The 25,338-nt window shown below is 44.4% G+C and overlaps 1 protein-coding gene and 1 long non-coding RNA gene across 2 annotated transcripts; one reads left to right on the forward strand and one right to left on the reverse strand.

Annotated features, from left to right (window-relative positions):
- Nucleotides 1–632: 632 nt before the first annotated feature.
- R3HDML (R3H domain containing like) lies at nucleotides 633–15,554 on the reverse strand. Its single transcript, XM_053394150.1, has 5 exons — nucleotides 14,971–15,554; nucleotides 11,973–12,091; nucleotides 10,175–10,277; nucleotides 3,501–3,616; nucleotides 633–1,337 (listed from the first exon to the last, which is right to left on the reverse strand). Exons 1-5 carry the CDS (start codon nucleotides 15,229–15,231, stop codon nucleotides 1,205–1,207), a joined length of 732 nt encoding a protein of 243 aa, XP_053250125.1. The 5' UTR covers nucleotides 15,232–15,554; the 3' UTR covers nucleotides 633–1,204.
- Nucleotides 14,018–16,956, forward strand: LOC128416423 (uncharacterized). Its single transcript, XR_008331211.1, has 3 exons — nucleotides 14,018–14,179; nucleotides 14,443–14,571; nucleotides 16,740–16,956. It is a non-coding gene; the product is annotated as an uncharacterized LOC128416423 (long non-coding RNA).
- Nucleotides 16,957–25,338: the final 8,382 nt, after the last annotated feature.

Consider the following 25,338-nt stretch of genomic DNA (forward strand, 5'->3'; position numbering starts at 1 on the left):
TGAGTTGTTTAAGAGAGTAACCAAAGCAAAAGGCTTTAGTCAACATTTGCTAAAGAAACTTTGACTATAGTAAATGCTTTGGGAGACGGCAATTATCAAATTTAACAATTATGTTGGTTACATAGACAGGGAAGTTTTAATCAGGTATGAAAATATGCTAACAGGAGGAGGAATAAATTATGAGAGCATCACACTTGCTTTAGAACTAGTCAGGAAACTGGATGAGGGACACTGTAAAAATGGTTCATGTGGTGCCTAAATCAGGGTGGAGGACCTGTGGCCCTCCTGATGTTGGACTAGCATTCCTGACCATTGGCCATTTTGGCCGGGGCTGATGGGAGTTTGATAACATGGAGAGGGTGTGTGCTACAGGACCTAGATAGTGGTGAGTTGGGGTCAAAAACCACCTATTTTACCCAGTGTTAGAAACTGAGATATGAAAGCTAGGAGCTAAATGGCATGTTAAACCTAGGTTATGGGTGCAACAAGGGAATGTCTAGGTGCGCTTTTTTATAATGAGAATACAAAGCTGAAAATGAATGAACTGCAGCTAAAATATTATGTCCATTTTTCACATGGTCTAGTCCTCATCTGAAGACTGCGAAAAGAAAAGTCTTCTGAGATGTGCTGGAAGTGGGGAGGCAGAAAAAGATCCTCCTTTCATTCCACTCTGCAGTTTTAATCTGAAATCTTAGGCGCAGTACTGTGCACTAATGAAATTCCCTGTTGCAAAATGTGCCTAGAACAGTGGGAGTTTCCAACACTGCTTTTACCTTGAAAATGTGCTGATTTGTTTTCTAGCTGCAAACTGAGAGAAGCAGCACCAGAGCAATTAGTTGTTTTGACATAAACAAAAACTGAGAAGCCTTAAAATGGGCTTCCATGTGGTGGCTAAAATGTAAAAAATAATAATGGTAAGAACACACAAATACAGCAAAGTTTAAGAACCTCTTCCCTATAGAAAACTATTGCAAATGCAGGCCCTTTATATATATATAGATATACCTGTATATAGTCATGAGAAGAAATATACTTGAAACTTCTATGGGAGAGGTTCCAAATGAAAGGGAAAGAGCAGCAGCCAAAGACTTCATGTGCATAAATAATCAACTTATTTTACAATTTGCTGTACACTGTGCCACGCTTCTGCACTTCTGTCATTTCCGGAGGATCTGTGCTGGCGCTCAGAGCACATATGCCTGGTTCAGAACCAGCTCACTTTATTGGATCTGAGTCCTGAGTAACACATGTTGTTGCTGCAGGTTCCTCCGTAACTAGGTGGGCAGGCTGAGCAAGGTCTCCCCATTTTGTAAGGTGCTTCTCCTACCCAGTTTCCCCTGGAACGAGAAAAAGAGGCATGAGACATGTTTGTTTCACTGCTGGACACTTGGATGTCACACGTCACTCCCAAAGGGCTGCCTAACCACCATACACCCGGCTATCTATTATGTTCTTATGCTTGTTTCATTATTCAGTTGAATAAGAGTTACCTGATCTCTGAGGAGTCCACCTGCAGCTCATAAGAAGAGCCCTAACAGATCAGACCAAAAGTTCTCCTCGTCCAGCATTCTGCTTCTACAGTGGCCAACCAGATGCCTCTAGGGACCCAAGCACCAAAGTGTTAAGGCTCTAGCCCTCCTCCTTTGTTGATGCCCAGATTCAAAGAGGTAAACTGCCTCTGATTTTGGAGGTAGCATATAGCCTTCATAAGTAGTAGCCACCGCTGATAGATCTCACTCAACATTAATTTGTCCTACCTCCTTTAAAAGCCCTCTAACACAGTTACTACGGTAAGTTCCATAAATGCATTATGTTTCTGCATGAATCACTGATCTGCACATGCCTAGAAGAGGAAGCCTAGACTAATAACTGAAGCCACAGAGAGTCATGCCTGGAGGTAACTGAATCTGTTGCATTCAGGTAGGTAGCTGTATTGGCCTGACACAGTCTAAACAAACAAACAAACAAACAAACAAACAAATTGTCCAGTAGCACCTTAGAGACCAACTAAGTTTGTTCTGCGTATAAGCTTTCATGTGCACACACACTTCAGATACAGTCATACCTTGGGTTACAGATGCTTCAGGTTGCGCATTTTTGGGTTGCGCACCACGCCAAACCCGGAAGTACTGGAATGGGTTACTTCCAGGTCTCAGCGCTCGCGCAGAAGCGCCAGATCACAATCCGTGCATGCTCAGACACGGCGCTGCGGGTTGTGAACGTGCCTCCCGCACGGATCATGTTTGCAACCCGAGCGTCCACTGTATACTGAAACAGAAGTCACCAGACGCTTATATATAATGGGAGGGTGGGGTGGGGTTTTTCTCAGAAGGGTAGTAGGAGATGGGTGATGGACTCAATGGGTATGGTAAACCTGTTGATGAATGTTAACAACCGCAATTAGTCCTACAGGAAAAAGCAAGGGATAGTATGCAGATGACCAAGATCAGGGGTCAGCAAGGTTTACCTCGCCTGGGCCGGTTCAATCCAGTGGAGATCCTTCCATGGACCGGATTGTGACTGCGCGTGGCCACAATTTCCGGCACCTGAGCTTGCGCAGAGACAATTTCCGGTGTCTGAGCATGCACAGACACAATTTCCAGCACCGCAGAAGTGAGTCCCCATTCCGCGCTGTGCCGGTTTAACACAGTGGGAGGGGACTCGTTGAGCTGGTGGCTCGGTTCGGGGGATGGTTAAATGACCCCCGTGGGCCGCTTGTGCCCCAGGGGCCTTAGGTTGGCTACCCCTGACCAAGGTGAACCTGTTGCATGTCTGTATCAGGAATGGTGCGGACACACAGCAGCATTTACCCATGCGCAAGAGAGATTGACTTGAAGGAAGCACAACAATAAATCAGGCAGAGATACTGTGATCAGCCAACTCCGGGGAAGGCTGCATTATCTAATTTCCTGTATCTGGTGCACAATTTGGGAATTTGGGCTTTAGCGTGAATTCATGTGCACGGTCATCTACCCAGCTACACCAAAGAACCTACTACGTATCCCTCCTTGTATTGAAAGAATGCCTCAATGGCTATCTCTTTAAATTAAAAGAACCTTTGGGAGGAGATATTTTTTCAAAGAGGAGTGTCAAGGAGAGCGGCGATTCACCCTTTCTCCTCTGGCCAGCTCTTCCTATCCAATATTGCACCTCACAAATTGCTTCTACACATACCCCCACCCCACCATTGGAACTCTCGTGTGAAGTTTCAGTTTCTCTATACCAGAGATGGGGAGATTGTAGCCCTCCAGTTGTTGCTGGACTACAACCCCCATCATCTGTGACCGATGACCATGAGGGCTGGGGCTGTTGAGAGTTGGAGTCCAACAGCATCTGGAGAGCAGCGCATTTGCCAGCCCTGCACTAGACAGTTCATCAGAAAATGGCCCGTAGTCCACCAGTGGACTTTCTGTCCTAGGTAGCTTTCCAGCTTTCCACCTCTATTCTGCCCCAAAGTTGCTGTGTTTTCCAGGATGAACCCCCTGCCCCAGTTTACTTACTTGATGGCATAATTGCACACTAAGTAGATTGCTCGGGGCCACGTGCTGCCCCACACATTGATGTTGGTGCACGTATGGAGGGCACAGCCAATTCGGTTGCTAGAAGCCCACACCATCTGTTTGAGACACAATAAACCAGTTATTATAAGAAAATGGCAATCCTGAAACCAGAATATTTGACCTTGTTAGGGCACATCCATGACTATGGGATTTTGCCTTAAGTATATGAAGGCATGGGATGCGGGTGGCGCTGTGGGTTAAACCAGAGAGCCTAGGACTTGCCAATCAGAAGGTTGGTGGTTTGTCGGTGGTTCAAATCCCCGCGACGGGGTGAGCTCCCGTTGCTCGGTCCCTGCTCCTGCCAACCTAGCAGTTCGAAAGCACGTCAAAGTGCAAGTAGATAAATAGGTACCTCTCCAGCGGGAAGGTAAACGGCATTTCCGTGCGCTGCTCTGGTTCGCCAGAAGTGGCTTAGTCATGCTGGCCACATGACCCGGAAACTCCCTCGGCCAGTAAAGCGAGATGAGCGCCGCAACCCCAGAGTCGGCCACGACTGGACCTAATGGTCAGGGGTCCCTTTACCTTTATATGAAGGCATGGTCTATCAATGGCTAAAAAAATTAAGTGTCAGAGCTGCATGTGTGTCGCTCAGGCTTCCCTAGCCTGGTGCCTTCCATATGTTTTAGACTACAGCTCCCATAAGCTCCATGCAAAACATCTGGAGGATGCAAAGGCTTGTGTAGCTGGACAGTCTGTAGCAGACTGCATTAAGAGAGAAAGAGTTAAAGACCACCCCAAACCAGGGTCCCAAGGGTCCCCTGCATCTTCAGGTTTCTTTTTGAAAGCCACCCACAAAATTGCTAATTGCATGAATGTAGATATAAAGCTGTCTTATACTGAATCAAAACATCGGTCCATCCAGCTAAGAATTGTCCACACTGACAGCAGATCTCTAGGGTTTCAGACAGGGAATCCTTCCCAGCCCCAAAGCAGATGTGCTACCCCCGAGCAGCTGAATATAATTCTTAATTTTTTAAGAAGCAGGTGTTCATTTTTTCCTTCTTCCTCTTCTTTCTAGTCTGCCTCCTGTCTCTTCACTGCCATTTCTGCAGACACAACACACTGGAAATGAGACAGATGAACCTTCAGGAAAATGGAGAAAAAGGTGTCTAGGAACCAGCCAGACACAGACAAATATGTGGGGCTGGGTATTTCCAGAGACAAGAGCAGAACATTCTGGAGATGTGAGGAACACTGTTCATTATGGGTTGGAAATGCTTTGCCGCAGACCAGGTGGGAGAAGGCGGTTTTCCACCTTGGGCTGGCCACTCATACTTGGGGATGAGCAAATGAAGGAGATGTATTCACCGAGGTGCCAGATGTTTCAGAAACATCTTGTCACCACAGAGATGACTCACTGCGAAGGAGGCAGGAAAGGGCTTTCCCTTTCCTTGAGGTGCTGTTTATTCAACACCAGCCACTCTGTGAGAAGGACCAGGAGAATCGGGCAGGCAGGCAAAGGAGATCTCAGAGCCCCAGGTGGACCATTCTCTCCATCACCCAGGGTCAACTGATATTAAGGGCCCCTCCAGACTGAAGGAAGTTTGCCTTCCCGGGTGTATTCTGCAACATGTCACTGACGCAATAAAAAGTACATTTAGTGGTGGATTTACATATACTGGACTGTCTACAGATCATTCGGCTTTAGCAGTAGTTCTGTAGCATTTTTCCAATATTATTACATTATTGTGATCTGGAGGAGCACTATTGTACACTGACAGACCTACAATTGGGTGTCTCCTTTGCAACCAGCAAAAGGTCTAGGTAACCACTGTTATCTTCTTCAGTGGGGTTGTTCAGTTGTGACAGATTGTCACAATTTTAAATATATATATACATTTCAGATTTTGAATAAAATTGCTGTACTGGGTTATTTCACATGTCAAAGTCAGCGGTGTGAACAAAAACTTCCTATGCCTTATAGTTTTCAAGTTATGAAATGGAAATCTCCAGCATGGAACCGCTGAACTATCAAGAAGTTCAGTTCTATCACTTGCAACCTGCCTCAAGTTAACAAGTTTTTATGTTACTGTATGTTAATTAACTTTTAAGAGGCCAGGAGGTTTGTGACATCATCGCCACTGGTTTGTGAATGGTCACTGTAATTACTTTATATCCATTTAAACTTTAACACAATCGCCACAGTCTGTATTCTTGCATTCCATTTCCCTCGCTGCTAACATTTTCATGTTTATATAACTGCAAACTTAGGATAGAAGTCCAGGCATCTGATGAAATGGATTCCAGACCATGAAAACTTATGCTACAACAAATCTGTTTGGCTATATCCCCCAAGTGCCTAGTGGACAAGAGGACGGTGGGAGGCGCCTTTAAATGTGTAGATTCGGAAGACCAATCGCAGCCCCCGCTGGTGTATGGTAAGGCAAAACTAAAACAGACTGTCACATCTCCAAGTACCTGGTTCAACTATCTAAAACTCTCCCCAAATGAAATAGCTACTCCCCCAAGTCCAAACCACCCCCTTAAGTCCCCAAGAGTTATGGATAATCATTCCCTTATGCAGCAGATGCCTATTGACAAACTTAATGGGAGTGTTTTTTTAGATGTAAAGGGGTCACCGTGGACCCAACAAATCTACACCATGGAGGGACAAAGAATTAAAGCTGCTGTCCTGGAACATTGCAGGATGGCGCGCTAAGAAAAACAATCAACAACTTGCAATGTTTCTTAAGCGATTCGATATCATCCTCCTGCAGGAGACCTGGCACAGCGACCCCATTCTGTTCAATGGGTATTCTAGTCACTCCCTATTTGCTACTCCATCTGCGAGGGGAGGTAGGCCTAGTGGAGGTTTAGCTAGCCTTATCTCCACAGAGCTTGAACATTCCTTAAAAGCCCTCCCAAACTGCAATTCACTAGCCACGGCAGTCCTACTCAAATTTAAGAGAGATGCACTGGTAGTGGTCAATGTCTATCTGTCCCCCTGCCAAAAGAAATCTATAGTGAAAGCTAACTGGGCAGAGTTAGAGGCATTCCTAGAGTCCATAGAATCTTCCCACCCTTCTACACCGATTATAATTGGGGGGGATTTCAACGCCCGTATGGGAATTGATGATAACAATCTTTACAGCCAATATAATCAGATTCAGGACCCTGAAAGTCCAACCGAAGCAGGCGTTTCATGACTTTCTAAAGATAATAAATGCAACTTCTTGGGGCTATGTCTAGCCCAGGTCGCAAAAAGAAGGGAGCTGATGATATTAAACGGTAGTAACGAAGAGGATCGCCCAGGGGAGTATACCCATTTTTCAAAAACGGGAGGAAGTGTGATAGACTATATACTGATATCAAGATTCGCCTATAACTCTGTGTCGAAGTTTCAAGTGGGACACAACACCGAAAGCGACCACCTCCCATTAATTTTAGCGCTCAATGGCCCATCGTTTAACAAACCCATGGCTAACCTTTACTACACCCCCATCGTTAATCTGGGATCACTGGCCCCCAGAAGAATTAAATTGACCCCCATGCTCAATACAGAGCTAACTTATCTCCTCCATTCGGAAGACGTGAAGACCATCTACTCAGCCATTGTATCAGCTAATACCGGGGAAAAGGCCATGGACTCGTTCAACGAGTTATCAGCAAGACTAAAGACCTTCATAACAACTGAGATACTTAATTCTGTTACAAAGCGGGCAAAGGATCAAGAGAGATGGTTTGATTTGGAGTGTAGACAAGCAAGGAAACGTCTGAGATCAACCTATCGGAATTATAGAAACACCGGAGCACCCTCGCTATTTATGGCTTACATCTATTTAAGACGAAATTACAAACAGCTATTAAAGGTAAAAAAACAAAAAGCTGAGAGATTGGCCTGGTATAATTTAGTGAAGGCCTCGAATGAGAAAGACTCAACCTCCTTCTGGCGTACCATTATGGGCCTCCTGGGCCAGGAGCGGATGGGTCCCAGATGTACTGTAGAACCCCAGGAGTGGATGAAATATTTTCAAACCCTCTTCTATGATGATAAAGCTCAGCACAATGATCCAAGTGCCTACCCCGAGAATTTACCATATTGGCCTCCTGTCTCCATAGAGGAGGTGGGGAAACTAATTGCCCAACTGAAAAACAACAAAGCCCCGGGCATAGACCACATTCCAGCAGAGCTCATGAAGAACAATATCAGTTGGTGGGCTCCTATAATGGCATCAATATTTACATACATCTATTCAACAGGCATAATACCTGGTTGCTGGACAGAGGCAGTAATTATTCCAATCTATAAAAAGGGCCCTATGACAGATCCAGCGAGCTATAGACCCATTAGCCTCCTTACTATCCCCAGCAAACTGTATGCCAAACACCTCCACATCAAACTAATTGACTGGATGGAAACTGAGGCAGTTCTGGCAGAGGAGCAAGCCGGCTTCAGACAGGGCAGAACAACAATAGACCATTGCTTCGTATTAGCACACCTCATTGACAAATACGTCAATAAAACACGTGGGATTCTATACGCAGCATTTATTGACCTGAAGGCGGCCTTTCATTCGAGAACCAGCTCTGCCCCTGTGGAGCTGGTTACGTAGAGACTGTGTCACACGTTCTCTTGTCCTGCTCCCTATATAAAGATCTCAGGGACGAGACCATCATGCCGCTACTATCTGCCATCCCGGGCCGCTCTTGTGAAGCCAAATTGTTCTCACTCCTAGCCGGCCAGAACAGCTCGACAACAGAGAAGGTTGCCAAATTTATCGAGAGAGCAATGAGACTGAGAGCTGCTATCTGAATGACATCAGATGACATCTGAATGACATCTGAATGACATCTGAATGACATCTGAATGACATCTGAATGACATCTTGAAATATACTCAGAGTCGCGAAGTGATTTCATGCTCTTTATTCAGCTCATAGTGGTGAGGAGGAATGAATGAAAGTCCCCTCAAAGTATCTGCTTTATATACATTATTTACACAATGGGCTGCACATGATTGGCTAATTCCGGAATTCTACTGTAAGCCAATCAGGTTGTGGATTCACTTCTATCTGGAGCATGATTGGGTAGTTCCTGCCAACCAATCATACTGCTGCATTGTTCTAGGACCAATCAGACTGCTGCATTCTGAATCCTATTGTTCTAGGACCAATCAGACTGCTGCCTTTTGGATCCTATTGTTCTAGGACCAATCAGACTGCTGCAGTTTGGATCCTATTCAACTCAGTACATAACACATCTGAATGACATCTGAATGACATCTGAATGACATCCTCGCCTAGGATCTTATTATTATTATCGTTACCTCTGCCAAGTTTTAAGGACTGAGATTATTTTATGATAACTATTTCTGTAATGTATTTTTGTTTTTGTCTGTACTTTGATGCTATGGCCTGTTGGCTATGCAAATAAAGTCTATTCTACTTCTGTTTGGCTACAGTTTGCCCAGACTATATTTTGCCCTTTGCGGAAAGGATTCAGGCACAGGCCAGAAATTTAGGTTTGCACAATTAAAGTGGATTAATTTGCGCTGTCGCCTCAGTGGAACAGATCTGGGGGAAAGCACTGGAAAGTGTGAGGTGAAAAAAATGATCAATGGGAAGACTATATGCAACCTGGGATGAATTCTCAGTCAGGACCAGACATAGTCTAACCTCCGCATAAACTTTGTGCAAGCAAACCAGGATAAATGCTCAATAAAACCCCAAGGAAGCCCTATATGGTGCAAATATATTCATATTCATTTTGGTTTTTTAAAAAAAAACACACAAAAAAACCTCGCAGGTACTTGTGGTTTGTTAGGCCGCCACGGGGAATGACAGAGGCCATGAGATGCTAAGTAGGATGTTCCTGAGTCATGAAGAGAAGCTGTTTGTCTAAGTAACAGATCCTCATCATAGTGACTTAAAACATTCCATGTCCCTGTGTGGACGATTTCTTTTTCTTCTTCCAGCCATCTAGCTGAGCTGGAACTGAAAACCTTTCCTGTGCTGGATGGGGCAATGGAAAAAACAGGCAATGCTTTCAGAGAAGAAGCTGAGGTTTAGACCGTACATTTGGATTGTTTGCAGACAGTGGTGAGTGGCAATATAAAGGACCAGGGTTGGCAACGATGGAGGTAGAAATACTTCTCTTTAGTATGAACCAGCAGCCCTAGAACAGGGTTGGGGAACCTGTGACTCAGCTTCAACTCCCACCAGCCCCACAAAGTGTCTAGGGATTGTGAGAGTTGTGGTTTAACAACATCTGGAGGGCCAAAGGTTCACCACACCTGCCCTAGAGCCTGGCTGAAGATGATCTCTTGTGAAGCTTCCTTGTTCCTGAACCTCTGCCCCATCCCTCTTGCTGAGATATGCACCGTTATGTTGGTGCAGCATCACAGTTAAAAGCAGGGACTATTGTCCCTGGTCCACATCAAATCTCTCCCACCAACTCTCTTGGTCTGCCTTAGGCAAAACGATATCCTTCATTCTCAGCTCGCAAACCTTCAGTATTGGGGGAGGTGGAGATTGTTGGCCTCATTTAGGTTTGTTGTAGTGATTCTTGAAACAAGGGATGTAAAGCATCTAAGGAAAGTGCTATTAAAAACAAATATGATTTGTTACCCAAGCAACAACCACTGTTTCTTTGTTTCTTACAGGACTATACTGTACCTGGGTATAATGGCTGCAGACAGGGCCGCTGCATTTGGAAGGGAAGGAGTAATGGTGCTTCTCATAATACCAAGATTTCACAAGGTCCAAAGCTGAACGGTACCTATAGAGGGTCACACACAACGCAAATGTGAAGAAACCTGCCTATCCAAACACAGATGCCCCAGTCACAAACTATGTGATGCAGGTAGGTGAGGAGATGCCTCCATCCATCAAAGCTTCCCGCCGCTTCCTGGTAAGCACAGAGTTTAAAAGGATGCATGACTGACCTGCTGGGAGCCTGAAGGGCCCTGCCCTGCTTCTCTCTACCTGGCTTGGGGCGGGGCATGACAGGCTCCATAAAGGAGTGCTTCTACTGCTGCTGGGCAGAGAAGGCTCCATATTTGTTTTTAAACTGCTTTTACAGTGGTACCTTGGGTTACATACGCTTCAGGTTACATATGCTTCAGGTTACAGACTCCGCTAACCCAGAAATAGTACCTCAGGTTAAGAACTTTGCTTCAGAATGAGAACAGAAATCGCACGGTGGCAGCGGGAGGCCCCATTAGCTAAAGTAGTGCTTCAGGTTAAGAACAGTTTCAGGTTAAGAACAGACCTCCGGAACAAATTAAGTACTTAACCCGAGGTACCACTGTATTTTTTCTATATGTCCTTTTAAATTGTGGTTGATATTAATGCTGTATTCTTAGTTTTAGATTTTATGATTTATGTGGAAATTGTTTTCCATTTGGCTGTGTACTTTTTTGATGTGTTTTATTTATTGTTTATGACTTTTGTTATGTTGGTAATTATGTAAATCTTGTCATGTTGTAAGCCGCCTTGAGCATTGTTTTAACTATGGAAAGGCGGCAGACAAATAAAGTGATGATGAATGAATGATGAATGACACAGAATCAAAGATGTGTAGAGTTGGAAGGGACCCCCAAGTGTCATCTAGTCTAACCCCCTGCAATGCACATGTCAAACACGATGCCTTCTGAAGAAGTGTGCATGCACACAAAAGCTTATACCAAGAACAAACTACCGGACTTTTAGATGATAGATAGATAGATAGATAGATAGATAGATAGATAGATAGACTGTGTCAGACCAACACAGCTACCTACCTGAATCTAGAACGATGTATTTGTGTTTGTGTCTCCCCCCTCATTGCAAGAGGCAGCCACTGAAGTTGGGGGAAAGGGCAGAGGAAACCTAGGCATTGATGTTATATGACATGTATTTATCAAAAACACAGGGGGACACACAACACGCTGGTGTGTCCAGTCATCTCTGGTAACATGTACCTTGGACCTAAATGACTTTTCTTTTTTCTTTTACTACTGCTGTGATAAAACAGCACTTCAATATGTATAATCAATGTTAAGGGAAACTAGTGCAAAAAGGGCTTCCTCAAACTTGCCTCCCTCTACACACTCCCCATGCCTCCCTCAAATCCACTCTGGCAGGAGGAGAGGGGAGATCACTCTGTCAGGCAAGTAGAAATTATTTCACAGATGGAGCAACCTCCTTAGTGCTACACTGAATTCCACCCATAATATTTGAGTGAGACGGAGGCAACACTGAGGTTGATAGCATGCTTGCTTCCTTTGCAGCACACATGCCCATTTTTTACATTGTGCACTGTTTAGAAATCCCTTAAAACAAATATAGCCCACTTGATTCATGAAAAGAAGGGCAGGACAAAAGACTCTCAGCAGTTCAGAGGTGTACTTGCGGTGATGTGCATTTGCACAATCAGTGCAACATCTTTAATGCAACATCGACAGACCTAGCATACCCAGAAGACACTGCTTACCTGCCCGAGTGAATGGCAAGGTTTTGACCAATGAATTTCATCAGTTGTGGAGGTCCATGGTCCCATATACACTGTTTTGCCCAGGCTTCTGCAGATCTGGCAAGCCTCTCATCCCACACCTAGTTGATATGAGGCCGGGGGAGGTGGGAGGGAGAAAGAACACACAACAGGCAGGGAGTTACTGCTGCTCAAGGTAAAACAAAGTGCTTAGTCAATCTCTCAAACACTTAACAAGATATATGCCATACAAGCAAGGGAAATATCATAAGCATAAATGTTGTTCCTTGGAAGATATAGTGCCATAGGCTAGTAGATACAGAAATAGCAAGTCAAACAGCATAGCTTCATTTCAGACTACGAAAGTACCTACCTAATGGTACTTCATCTGAAAATCTTCCAGCACTTGGAAATCTAGCATGTCAGTCTGACATGCCCAACTTTCTGCCTGATATGCTCACTTTCCATGCACACTTTCCATGCACATGGGAGAGCATTCAAACATGCTTAGCCTGTTGGTGTTGGTGTTGTTTTAATTTATACACTTTCATAGACGTTCAAGGTAATTTGCAACCAGACAATGAAAACAAGTCAAAATAGGGTTTAAAAGAATAAAAATAAACATCCACGGCGAACTGTCTGAAGTCGTACAATGCTATTTGTGCACATGTCAGTTCTTAAGCGCTGCTTGAGTTGTCAGGTGGTCTGTTTAAATCAGCCCAATGAGGATATGGCAAAGGGGTCACGACTACAAGCTACACCCCCTGGCCATGCATGCCTGTGGCAGCAATACCGAGAAAGAGAGGCTATGCACAGAGATATCCTGGACAGCAGGGGTTTAGTAATCCGGGGTTGCAGGAAACCGTAGACCCATTACTTTGGGGGAAGGAGGGTTCCAGCAGGGTCCCTATGCAGAGGCATACTTAGGAGTTGGTGAAAGTGGCTCCAGAAATCTGTCTCCAGTTATCTGTGTAAAGCAATGAGCTTAGACAAGTGAAAGGGGATGAGAGACAGGAGAAATAGCAAGGTGGTGTGAAGGTAGATCGCTAGAGACTATGGAGTTGTGACATATATGTCTGTGATGATGTGCCACTGCTGTCACAGCAAGAACAAATGTGGGAGAAGCTTCCCGTCCTTCTTGTACTGCAGGACAAAAGGGTGCATTTTCTCTGCCCTTCCTTCTCTCCTTGCCCTCACTCCAGACACTTTGATTACTTGGGATGCATAAAAGGTAGTAATTTCTAATGTGGCTATTGCTGGTACAGCTCCTTGCCAAGGCACCCTAGAGACGCCTCTGCCCCTCTATCAGTGTCCTATGCCCCTTCTCATGCACTAATTAGATTCACGCGTGCTAGAGTTACATGGAATTTATTTTTATTTATTTATTTTATAGCATTTATTGAACACCTTTGTCTTCCAAGGATTCCCAAGGTGTTGTACATGGCCCTCCTCCTCGCAACAACCCTCTGAGGTAGGTTAGGCTACGAGATGGTGACTGGCCCAAGGGCACCCAGTGAGCTTCATGGCTGAGTGGGGATTCGAACCCTGCTCCCCCAGCTCCTAGTCAAAAATTCTAACCATTACGCCACACTGGGACCCTACGCTGTGAACCCGGCTCCCCAAAAGTGGTGATATGCAAGTAGCTAAAGAACAAGCCTAATGCGGAATTAGAGGGATGCGGGTGGTGCTGTGGGTTAAACCACAGAGCCTAGGACTTGCCGATCAGAAAGTTGGCGGTTCGAATCCCCATTGACGAGGTGAGCTCCCGTTGCTCGGTCCCTGCTCCTGCCCACCTAGCAGTTCGAAAGCATGTCCAAGTGCAAGTAGATAAATAGGTAACGCTCCAGCGGGAAGGTAAACAGTGTTTCCGTGCGCTTCTCTGGTTCACCAGAAGCGGCTTAGTCATGCTGGCCACATGACCCGGAAGCTGTACACCGGCTCCCTTGGCCAGTAAAGCGAGATGAGCGCTGCAACCCCAGAGTCGGCCACGACTGGACCTAATGATCAGGGGTCCCTTTATCTTTTTTAATGCGGAATTATCTAAAACACTGACGATTTTTCCCTCAGGCAGTATTGCAATTTTGTGCCAGAACTGTTGCTAAGGGCATTGCCAAGGACACTCTGGGCTATCTGAAGACTCTGCTCTCAGCTGCCTCCTTCCCTCCCTCTCCTTTTTCCAGAGAAGAACTTGAAACGGGCTTCATTGAAAGGTAACCTGCTCTTATTTCAGTAAGGACCCTGATATTTTGAAACTGGGCTTTTCATTTCATTTCTCTGTATTTATATGCCTCCACCCTGTAACTTTAAAAAAGAATGCCATTTGTGGGCTGCATTATTGAAATGAGGGATGACTTACTGTGCTCTGTAAAAACAACAACACCTTTTTCTCTGAGTGTGTGTGCCTTGCTCTCATCTCTCAGCAAGCTGTACTCTCTGCAAAGAAACCTTTTGCTTTCTCTATCGTTGTCTTTAGGTGCTTGAAACTCAGAAAGACATAACCTCATCCTACATTCGCCGCTCAGCAGAACACCAAACAAAACACAATCAATAATCTAGTGTGCCGCTTTAAACAAATTCCTGTGGAAAAATTGCTCTGCTTGAGGTATGTTCTTCACAAATGCTTAGCTGCAAGGCAGCCCAACCACACTGTTTCTCTGACACCGTTGCTCCTTTCCTCCTCCTTCAAAGTATATGTGGTAGATTTTCAGAAATATGAATGACAAAGGAAAGGCCTTAGTTCATTGGAAGAGCATCTGATATGAATGCAGAAGGTCTGAAACACTGAAGAACCATTGCCAGTTGGGGTAGACAATACTGAGGTAGATGGACTAACTGTTTGGCTCAGTATATAGCAGCTTCATATGTTCCTGGAGCACTGAGGTGCCGATGGATGTATAAGCATCAAAGGAACCAAACACGTGCCATATTTACTTTGCATAACGTCTCAGTGGTCATTGTTCCTTCCCACCCACCATCAGAAGCAAGCACAAAGGAAACTCACCATATATTCCATGTTAGACGCTGGTGGAGACACTTGTGCCCGCACTTGGTTGTGGTAGTCCAAAAGCGCACTCATATCCCGGGGGGAAATATAACGTTTCCTGCGAGTCCTTGGTACACCCAGGCCAGATGTATGGCCTGCCTCAGTGCTACCCGTTGGGTAAAGGACCTCAGTAGTATTGGGCAGCATGTAGGAGCTGGATTTCTGCATCATCCAGAAGACTGAACCAGTAAAATATAAGTGCACATGCAAGAGAGTCATTTTAGGATTTGCACACTTTTTCCTTCTGAGTCTCTAATTTTGATTTTGAAGGGCAATTGATATGGCAAATTTTGTTTCCTTCCGGCTTCTGTGTGTATACAAAGAAAAGAAAGAGATTCGGTTTTATTTGTTGTCTTTCCTTTGGGGGGGGGGGAGCAATGTCATCGGAGATGGAAAAGGCGATTAGAAAGACACCCAGAGAAAACTTTATTCAGAGCAGGAGTGAATGAGTTTAGCTAGGCTGCATTTATAAGGAGCTAAATTTCTAAGACCAGCTGTAAAATCTCCAGAGGTATTTTATTTATTGCTGGTGTTCTAGAAAAGAAAAGTCCCATCCCCCCCCATCTTTGCAGGAAAAAAATCCCATTCCAAACATATGCAGGGACCTGTCAGAGGGGTGCTAATTAGTACCATTTTCTTATGGTAGCTTCACCAACTTCCCACAGTTTTTGCAGATATTCAGTCCATCAGGCAAAGTTATTGCAATAAGTAAGCAAGAAGAAACCAGTAATACATTAAAATAAAAAGTTGATTAAGGAAATCAAAAGGCTAAAGGATTCTTTTCCATTTGTTTCATTTCTGTTCAGAAAGAGGACAAAAATAAAAATAGCAAAGACTTTTTATTCTCTTTTTTTAGTCCTAGAAAAGCCTTCTAAGATAGTCCTTAGAGAAGCTGAGATGACATTTCCCAGACTACATACCTTGAAGGCTGAGCCAAGAACAGCTGAGAAATGTTAGTTGCCGCTGCAGCAGTAAACTCAGAGACTGACCTTTGCAAGCAACCTGCGCTCAGGGACATGTGGCAGAGAGATTTAACACAACCAAGCCCAAGGAGTCTTTGATGGCAATCTGACGCAGAAACCCGCATCTGATCTCTTCCCTTCGGGAACGTCCTCAAGTTTGAAAAGGGTCCAGCTGAGCAATTTATGGCCTTTCCCCTGTGTACACATGGCTCCGTCTCTACCAAGTGTCTCTGCTTGTTGTGAGCTTTGAGGTAGTGGAAGCTGGAAGGAGCAAGTAAATGGAAGCCTATGCTCTGAAAGTTGAGAGGAGTTTTTCTCCAGGGGCAGCATGCATTTAATTTAGGAGAATTTCTGCACTTTGGGGAAGGGACAAGGCTCATTCGGTGACAGAATCTGTGAGCAAAAGGTCCTGGGTCCAGTCTCCAGCATCTTCAGGTACAGCTGGGAGAGAACCCTGCTTGTAACGGCACCGCCATTCACTGCTGAGAATACTGAGATAAATGGACCAATAGTATGACTCGTTATAAGGAAGCTCCCTGTGTCCCTAGGGTTGTTGTCAGACCTAATGCAGGAGAACGTGCATGTCTCCAGCAGTGGCAGGTGACACAGGACAGAGTGGCAGCAGTGTCCTCCCCAGTGCCAGGCCTTGGTGTCTCAAATTTCAGAGGTGCCATGTGCGGCACCACCTTCCATTGGACTTCACAGTTGAGGCACCTGTTGCAGCACTCCAGAAGCTCCGCGACTGAACTAATTGCTTTCCCCTAGATCTGCACTTGGTCATTCCAGCAGTAGAGGTATTGCATTTCCTGGGACGGGGAAAGGCATCGCTGCTGATCTGCCCCTTCTTTCAAATGCTGCTGTTGCCCCCATGCACATTGCCAGGACTCGTGCAGAGACATCCTTTTCATTGCACTATGACGATCTGTGCTCAGGGTGCTTGTGGGGTGGTCATGTTGGTCCCGCTTTCAGTACAGTATTTGCTTGGAAACAGTGGCGTAGCGTGGGTTGTCAGCACCCGGGGCAAGGCAAGTAATTTGTGCCCCCTAACCCGTGGATTTGCGCCCCCTAACCCTAACCCCCAGATGTTGCACCCGGTGCAGCCGGCCCCCCCTGCACCCCCCACGCTACGCCACTGCTTGGAAAGAAGGAAGGAAGGAAGGAAGGAAGGAAGGAAAGAGAGAGAGAGAGAGAGAGAGAGAGAGAGAGAGAGAGAGAGAGAGAGAGAAAGGGGAGGGAAACAAAGACAACATCTTTTGTTTCATTTTGGTGGGATTTTATTGGATACATTTAAAAGAAGAAACTTTGCCTTTGTCTCTTCCACAAGACTCTCAATAAATTTGGTATAAGTAACATCTAATCAGTTGAAAAAAATTCTTGGCGTAATGTAGGGCCTTTTATTCTTCGTACTCCTTGTGCCTCTGATGGTTTCGGTTATAGGTCTATGTATCTGTATATCTTGCAAGTCATGTGCGCCGCACCTCTTTCTCGTTTCTTATGATGGTACCCTCCACACACCTGCCTGTATCTTATCGCAAATATCTGGATAAGCAAATATATAATTTCTTCTTGTGAATGTAACATCCCATGCCAGCCTCGGTTTGGTTCAGTTCAGTTTTTATGTGTTTGTCTCATGGAATTCTATTTTGTTATTTGGGTTATATGGATAAAAAAAAATAAAAAATACTTCAAAAAAATTCTTTGATTTTCACAGCCTTCTTGGACACCGCTTTTGATTTTTATAACTCTCTTGGACAGGAATTGTTTTGAACTTGTCTGCTAGCCCTCTCTCCTGCATTTTATACATTTTGTGAACCTCTGTTTTAGTTCTTTTAAATAACCTCCAAACTTCCTGAAGGGACTGGGCTCTCTAACTGTATTTAATGATTTATAGTCTCTCCTGGAAGGAGACAAAATGAAGCCCAGCACATGTCGCCACTGAAGCCTGCAATATCACAATGTTCTGTCCATTTAACCTTCCAAACACCTTACGTTTGAGAAGAGACTTTTGGTTTCTGTTTGACAGCCTGAGTGGTCTGGATCCAATGGGGCCCAGCTGTGGATGTCAGCCACCGCCATAAAGCAAGCTAACTTGAAAGTATCTTATTATGAGGCTTTGTCTTGGGCACAGATTGAAAGGGCTGCTTAATCAGCACCCTGCCAGACAATCTACATTCCAGGAACTGGTAGGTTTTGTATCCCTGCCAGGTGTAATATCCTGCAGCCCAGACTGTCCTGTTTGCCAAAGCACACGGTATCTGCAGAGAGCGCTTTGCGATGAGCCAAAAAGCACACACAGTTTGACTGGAGTCAGCAGCCGTCCCCAACCAATTTTCTTTTTTAATGACCGGAGAAAGAGAGAAAGAAAGGAAGAGGAGATAAATCTTCAAACTGGCTAACCATGCCCCTTTCACATTGGCCAGTCACCACACCACGAGGGCTCAGTGGTTGACACACAGGCAGAAACAAGTGGCTTCTAATATACAAGGTTGTCTCAGACCTGGCAAGATGGTACGTCCTGCCCTGAAGTGTCAAACCAAAAGTCCGTATAGTCCAGCCATTTGCGTCCAACAGCAGCCAGCCAGCAGTTTCTGGGAAGCTCACAAGCAAGTAGAAAAACAATAACCAGCAAAGGCCCAGAAAAAATTAAATATGGATACCAAATGGTTGAGATATTATGACTTATTAATAGAGGAAGAGGAAGGTTATAAATTAAGACCATTTGAGCAAATTAAAGATAAGCTAAATTGGCTACATTACCACCAGATTAACGAATTGTATAAACTGGATAAGAAAAATGGTTTTGCCTTGGAAAAATCTAAGTTGGAGATGGAGTTGTTAGATACTGAAGGTAAAAACTTATCTAAAATGTACAAGCTTTTGCTGGAGTGGCATACGAAAGATGAACAAGTTAAATCGGTGATGATAGATTGGTCAAGAGATTTAGGACATAATATAATTTTTGAGGACTGGGAAAGATTGTGGAAGAAAGGGGTGAAGTTCACCGCATGCACTTTGTTAAAGGAAAATATTATGAAAATGATGTATAGATGGTATTTGACTCCTGTAAAATTAGCAAAGATGTATCATAATTGTGATAATACATGTTGGAAATGTAAAGAAAAGGAAGGAACATTCTTTCATATGTGGTGGACCTGCCCCAAGGTGAAAGACTTCTGGGAAAAGATTTATAATGAATTGAAAAAAATGTTGAAATATACATTTATAAAGAAACCAGAGGCCTTTCTTCTTGGAATAACAGGTTCAGAATTGCCCAAGAAGGATGTTAATCTATTTTTGTATGCCACAACTGCGGATCGTATTTTGTTAGCTAAAAAGTGAAAAACTCAAGAATTACCAACAGTAGAAGAATGGCAGATGAAGATGATGGATTTTATGGAGCTAGCCGATCTAACAGGAAGAGTTCGCGACCAGAAGGAGGAGGAACACCACGAAGAATGGAATAAATTTAATGATTATTTAGCTAAATTTGTTAAGCTAAAATAACTGGAAATAGCGTCCAGATACTTAATGGGCTTAGGATTGTATTTATGTTAACTGATAAAATAGTATGTCTAATACAAGAATAAGAAGATTTAAAGATGTTAATGTTTAATTTAAAGGGTATTAAAATTGGGATTTGGAAAACTGTTATAAGGATATGCAATGAAATTCAACTAAGGGGAAACGAGGAAGTCGTTTTATAAAGTAAATAACTGTTATTTTCAATAAGGTTATGATTTATGTTTGTTATGTTTTGTTTGTTTTATGTTTTTGTTTGTCGTTGATATTGTAAAAACTAATAAAATTGTTGCTGAAGAAAAACAACAACAAAAACAATAACCAGTGCCGGATTTACATATAAGCTAAACAAGCTATAGCTTAGGGGCCCACTCTCTTGGGGGCCCCAAAAAAAATTAAAGGAAAAAAACCCCTGGATGTACATTTCCAAAATATAAGATAAAATAAAATAAAACCTACATACAGCAAGTGTTTTGTGTTGTGTAGGCTCCTATGATGTAAGTAATGGGCCCCGCCTGCTAGCCTGCTCCCTAAAACCACTGGTTTGCTCATTTCTATATATAGGGTGCCTACATTCTGCATGTGCAAATGGCTTTAGATACCTATTAGGTCCATAAATTACCATATAGCATATATTCAACACAAAAAACAGCGACAATTTGTTGTTGACAAAGGACAGCTGGACACATAAAGGGCCCCATTACCTTCAGTAGCTTAGGGCCTCATCAAACCTAAATCCGGCCCTGACAATAACTCTTCCCTGTTATTTGTCCCCAGCATCTGGTACCCTAATTCTGTCCCTAAAGTTCAGTTTTAAAGCACTTATCTGCCTGCTGATTATACTAGTACATAATGAGACCATTTTTTATCCCTTCCACCCATTGGTTGGCATCCGTCTGTCATGGGAGATAATGGAGAAGTGTGCCTTTGGGTGTGAAGACAAACCATTGGAAGCTACAGTGCCTGCTCTGGCTGTCAAGACTGTTGCAGGAGAGACATGTTTTGTTGCAGCTGGGGCAGATGAAGGTGTCTGGTTGTGCTGCTGCAGATGCACCATGGCGTTTCTTCTCTCTTCCCCCCTCCCAGCGATCATTCCTCCTCTGGCCACTGCTACAGGTGCGCAACCTCACTGTCTCCAGGCACCGGAGTCATCAGCATGGGATTCCCGCACAGTGGGGTCAATGTTGCCAATCTTCATGTCACATTTGCAGGCATCTTTGTAATGCACATTCCCTTCTTTAATGGATCCACTTTGAGGAAACTTGAAACTTTGCAGTGTTTGCACATACAAATGTTTCCAGGGAGGAGATGCTGTTGGAACTCAGTCTACTCAGGTGTCAAACCGTGAAACTACAGATGAAGCCCTCATGGGATTAAAGTTGATGCTGCCTGCAAGAATCAGGGACTTTGCTGAAAATTGTGACACTGGGCCTCTACAGTGAAGTTGAACCAAGATGTCCCGAGGGTATTTGCTGGATCTCACAGGATTGTGTGGACAGACGGAGTCCCCCAAACCCTGGGCGGCCCCCCTCATGTGGAATAATGACTCAAGACAACGTGCTATGGGATTAAAATTGGCTACAACTTTATTATATTTCAGATGTGGGTAGACCTTGGCTCAGGCATTGGGCGTTTATCCCTCCCAGTCCCCTGCTGGGGATCTGGGGAACATCAGGGTTATCCAGAGTGTAGGGGGATGGGCTAGCTCTGGAGGACATATGTTCAAGCAGAGAGAGCCCGCCCCCGTTACACCGCCGTCGCAGGGGAGAGCAATGACGACCTCTAGGCGTACGGCCAAAGCCTCCCCTCAAAACCCCTTTAATGGGGAATCCTGGTATCGCCGCCACAAAGAGGAAGGGGGTGTGGGTCACCGCTGCACGCCCCCCCCCCCCCGCATTCAGGGAAGATAGACTAAAGGATTCCGCCCAAGGCCTGATACCACCAAAGTTGTGACGTTTTGCTACGGGAAAGGCAAAACCTGCCAATGCAGGGGAATTCCTTTCCGGCCCTTCAACAGCGACCCTGGCGTAGCATCGCCCACGTACCTGTGGAGAAAAGGTTAACCTGCAAAAGAAGTCTTAACTGAGGGTGGGTAGGGTGGGAGAAGCTCTGGAGCCAACTGAAGATTCCCAGGTAAGATCCTCCCTCTATTGTGTGGGCAGGTAGTCCTTCCCCTTACCTGGCCTGGTCACCTTGGCAATGCTTCCCCAGGCGGGATTGGATAACTGACTGAGGTAGGCGGAGACCTCTAGGTATCCCACCTGGGGAAAGGCGAAGCCAAGCCTGTGCTAATGGAGCCGCTCAGGGTCCAGGGGCTGCGCGCGACCACGCAAAGGGCGCCCCCCGTTTAATGTGGGGAGCGGTCATTGTTTTAGATACATTTGTTTGTTTATTTTTTATTTAAATATTTATTGGTTTAAAATACAAACATACAACCATACAACAAAGGTAAGTATTACCGAGTTAAATACAAAAAGGAAAAAAAAGAAAATATATTTAAAAAGAGAAGTTTGAAGCAGAGACAAGAAAATGATAAAAAAAGAAAAAAAGACCAAAGATTTATACGACATTACATCTATCAAAATAAAAAGATTTTTTGCAAAATACCCTTCCAATCTTTCTCGTTATACTTTTTCTGTTGTCATGGTATTATTGCACAGTTTTGATTTATATCCTTTTTCTTACTTTCCACTATAACATTTATTTCAGTTATCTACGTTTGTTTATTGATTTCACGTGATTTCTTTGCTGGCCCTCCACCCCACTTTGAACCTTAAATCTTGTTAGTGGTCAGTGTTTTCTAAACCACCAAGACAGAAACATGATGTCTCCTGGCCAATGTTTCTGTTACTCCATGCCAACTGGCATCCTGTCATGTGGTGTATCAGGTATGGAAGCAGAGGCTGCAAATGTGAACATTTCACCTCTTCTGTGGCTTAAAAAAAGAGTGAAGAATGTCAGAAATGGGGCAGGCGAAGGTGAGTGGGGCTCAGCAAAGGAGTCAAAAAATCCCAAATCTAAGGCACCACCATTTCCCAGATTTAGGGAATGCCACTCTATACCTAATGACCTATCAGACATGATTTGTCTGTGACCCTAAGTGGTTTGGTGCCTGATTTTCCTCAATTTATTGGATTAACTTTATTGAATAAGCCCAAATTCACATGGGGGAGCATTGAGATTAGTATTGTTTCAAGGTAGCATGATGTGGACTTCACAAATCAAATGGGAACACAAACAAGTGGAAACACACTGTAAACTCTGGAGGTGACAAGTCCCGAGGTGAAATTCCCCTTTGGTAGATATACTCATTTAATCTTCTCTTCAATCTAGAAACTGATTTTCTAGATCCATTTCACTTGGGGTTTAGGCCATTTTAGCACAGCAACTGCTTTGGTCACCCTGTACGATGACCTCTGTTGGGAGAGAGACAGGGAAAATGCATCATTGTTAATCCTCATTGACCTCACAGCAGCTTTTGATACCACCAACCATGGAATGCTTCTGGAGTGGCTGTCCGAGTTAGGGGTTGGGTGGCACTGCTTTGTGGTGTTTCCGGTCCTATTTGGATGGTCATTTCCAGAGGGTGATGCATGGGGAGTGTTCTTCTGCCCTGTGGAGCTTTCAATTTGTGGTTCCATAGGGTTCAAGTCTGTCCCCTAGGCTGTTTAACATCTACATGAAACCACTGAGTTGGGTTATCCAGAGTTCTGGACTATGTTGTCACCAAAATGCTGATGACACACAGCTCTACTTCTCCTTTACATTTGCAGGTGTGGCAGTGGATGTGCTGGACCATAGTCTTGCCCCCAATATGGACTGGATGAGAGCCAACAAACTGAAGCTCAATTCAGCTAAGACTGAGGTACTATTACTGGGTGGTTACACTCCTCTGAAAAAGCGGGTTCATAACTTGGGAGTACTTTTGGGTCCTTTGCTGTCACTTGAGACTCAGGTGGCCTCAGTGGTGTGGAGTGCCTTCCATCAGCTTTGGCTGGTGGCCCAGGTGCAATGCTATCTTGGCAGGAAGAGCCTAACTACTGTTGTCTATGCTCTGCTAACCTGTAGGTTCGATTACTGCAACACGTTATACATAGGGCTCCCTCTGAAGATGGTTTGGAAACTTCAGCTGGTGCAGAATTCGGCTGCTCACCAGGGCAAGACGGTTTGAGCATATAACGCCAATCCTGGCCTGACTGCACTGGTTGCCAGTTAGCTTCCTGGCCCAATTCAAAGTGCTGCTTTTGACCTATAAAGACTTAAATGGCTCAGGACTGCAATACCTCAAGGCCCGCCTCTCCCCATATGAACTGACCTGGGCCCTGTGATCACCAACTGAGGCCCTGTGCCTTCCCCTCAAGAGGGAAACATGAGAACTGGACTTTTCTGCAGTGGCTCCCCATCTGTGTAATGCTCTCCCCAAAGAGGCTCACTTGGCACCTTCAATACATATCTTAGGCATCAGCAAAAATGTTTCTCTTCAACCAGGCCTTTGGCTGATTAACACTCTATTAAATTTTAAATTTATTTGTGGGAGTGGGGTTATTGGTTTGTTTTTGTTTTTATTGTGTATTTTGTGTTCTCATTTTGTATTTGATCTTAGGATGAAGGGTGGTATACAGATTTAATAAATAAAACAATAATAATTCTCTATAACCTTGCAAGGAAAAAGAGTTCACAGTTTATTCCATTGCCAAACTGTTCCTACTCTTACATCTATCTCTACAGTGGAACCTTGGGTTGCGGACGTAAGTCGTGACGGAGGCACATCCGCAACCCAGAGCATTCACATCCTGAAGCGCCGCATCTGCGCAGGCGCCGACATGATTTGGCGCTTCTGTGCATGCGCAAAGTGCTACTTAGTGCTTCTGCGCGAGCGGCGAAACCCGGAAGTAACCCGTCCCAGTACTTACGGGTTTCCCGCGGTCTGCAACCTGAAAACACACAACCTGAAGTGTCCGTAACATGAGGTATGACTGTATATCCTTTCCTGGCATTTGCTACAACTTGAATTTTCCTGAAAAAGGAGAGGCAGGAGTGTTGTGGGTTAGACAGCTAATAAGTCTTCTGGCTACTTGTCTGGAAACTCGGTCTGCAGGAACTTCTATTTTACCTAGATCTGCCTAATTTCTACTGCCCTCTTGCTATATTTCTGTGAACCATTTATGTTTAGCTTTTCTTCCCCTACTCAGATATTTTCTCTTTTCTATTTATTTCCACTTTATTTTAATTATGGTCTAGCCAGGAGAGGTCTTTTCAAAAGACCCGGTTCAGTGGGTTGGTTAGATTTGTTCCACTGAAATTTCAGGGCAAAGCTAAAATGCTCAGCTTTGGCTGGATTATTCCCTATATATGCACTAGTTGAATACTGTCCTGATGATTCTAGTCGCTCTCCCCAAATCCATTGGTATCACCTGATGCCTGTGGACTGGAGTCAGTAAATCATGCTCACTTAGGGCACATTTTTGACCTTGCTGTCAAGTATTACTTCACAGTTACAGCCCTTACCTCCAGGTGTCCTGGCATCTACTGCTGAAAGTCCCTGTCGCCCCCCTCCTTTTAAAAATTATATTTTCACTTAGTATACAGTGTTCTTGTGTACTGGCAACAGCAAGGACCACCATAGCTCACAATTGGAAGGATTTTCATGAGGTAATATTAGATCTATGGTATCAGGGAGTGTGGCAGGTTGCAATTTTGGAAAAAATAATAATAATGCAAAAGTTGAGGGTTGCCAATGGGCAGAAAAGAGGGCATTTTTGAATCAAGTTGGTTTCCATTTATTAACTTTGCTAATGCAGTATAACATGGTTGATTTCTGCTATCACCATAGGCTCACCAATGG

The sequence above is a fragment of the Podarcis raffonei genome, chromosome 6 (genome assembly GCF_027172205.1).
Source record: "Podarcis raffonei isolate rPodRaf1 chromosome 6, rPodRaf1.pri, whole genome shotgun sequence".
NCBI lineage: Eukaryota > Metazoa > Chordata > Lepidosauria > Squamata > Lacertidae > Podarcis > Podarcis raffonei.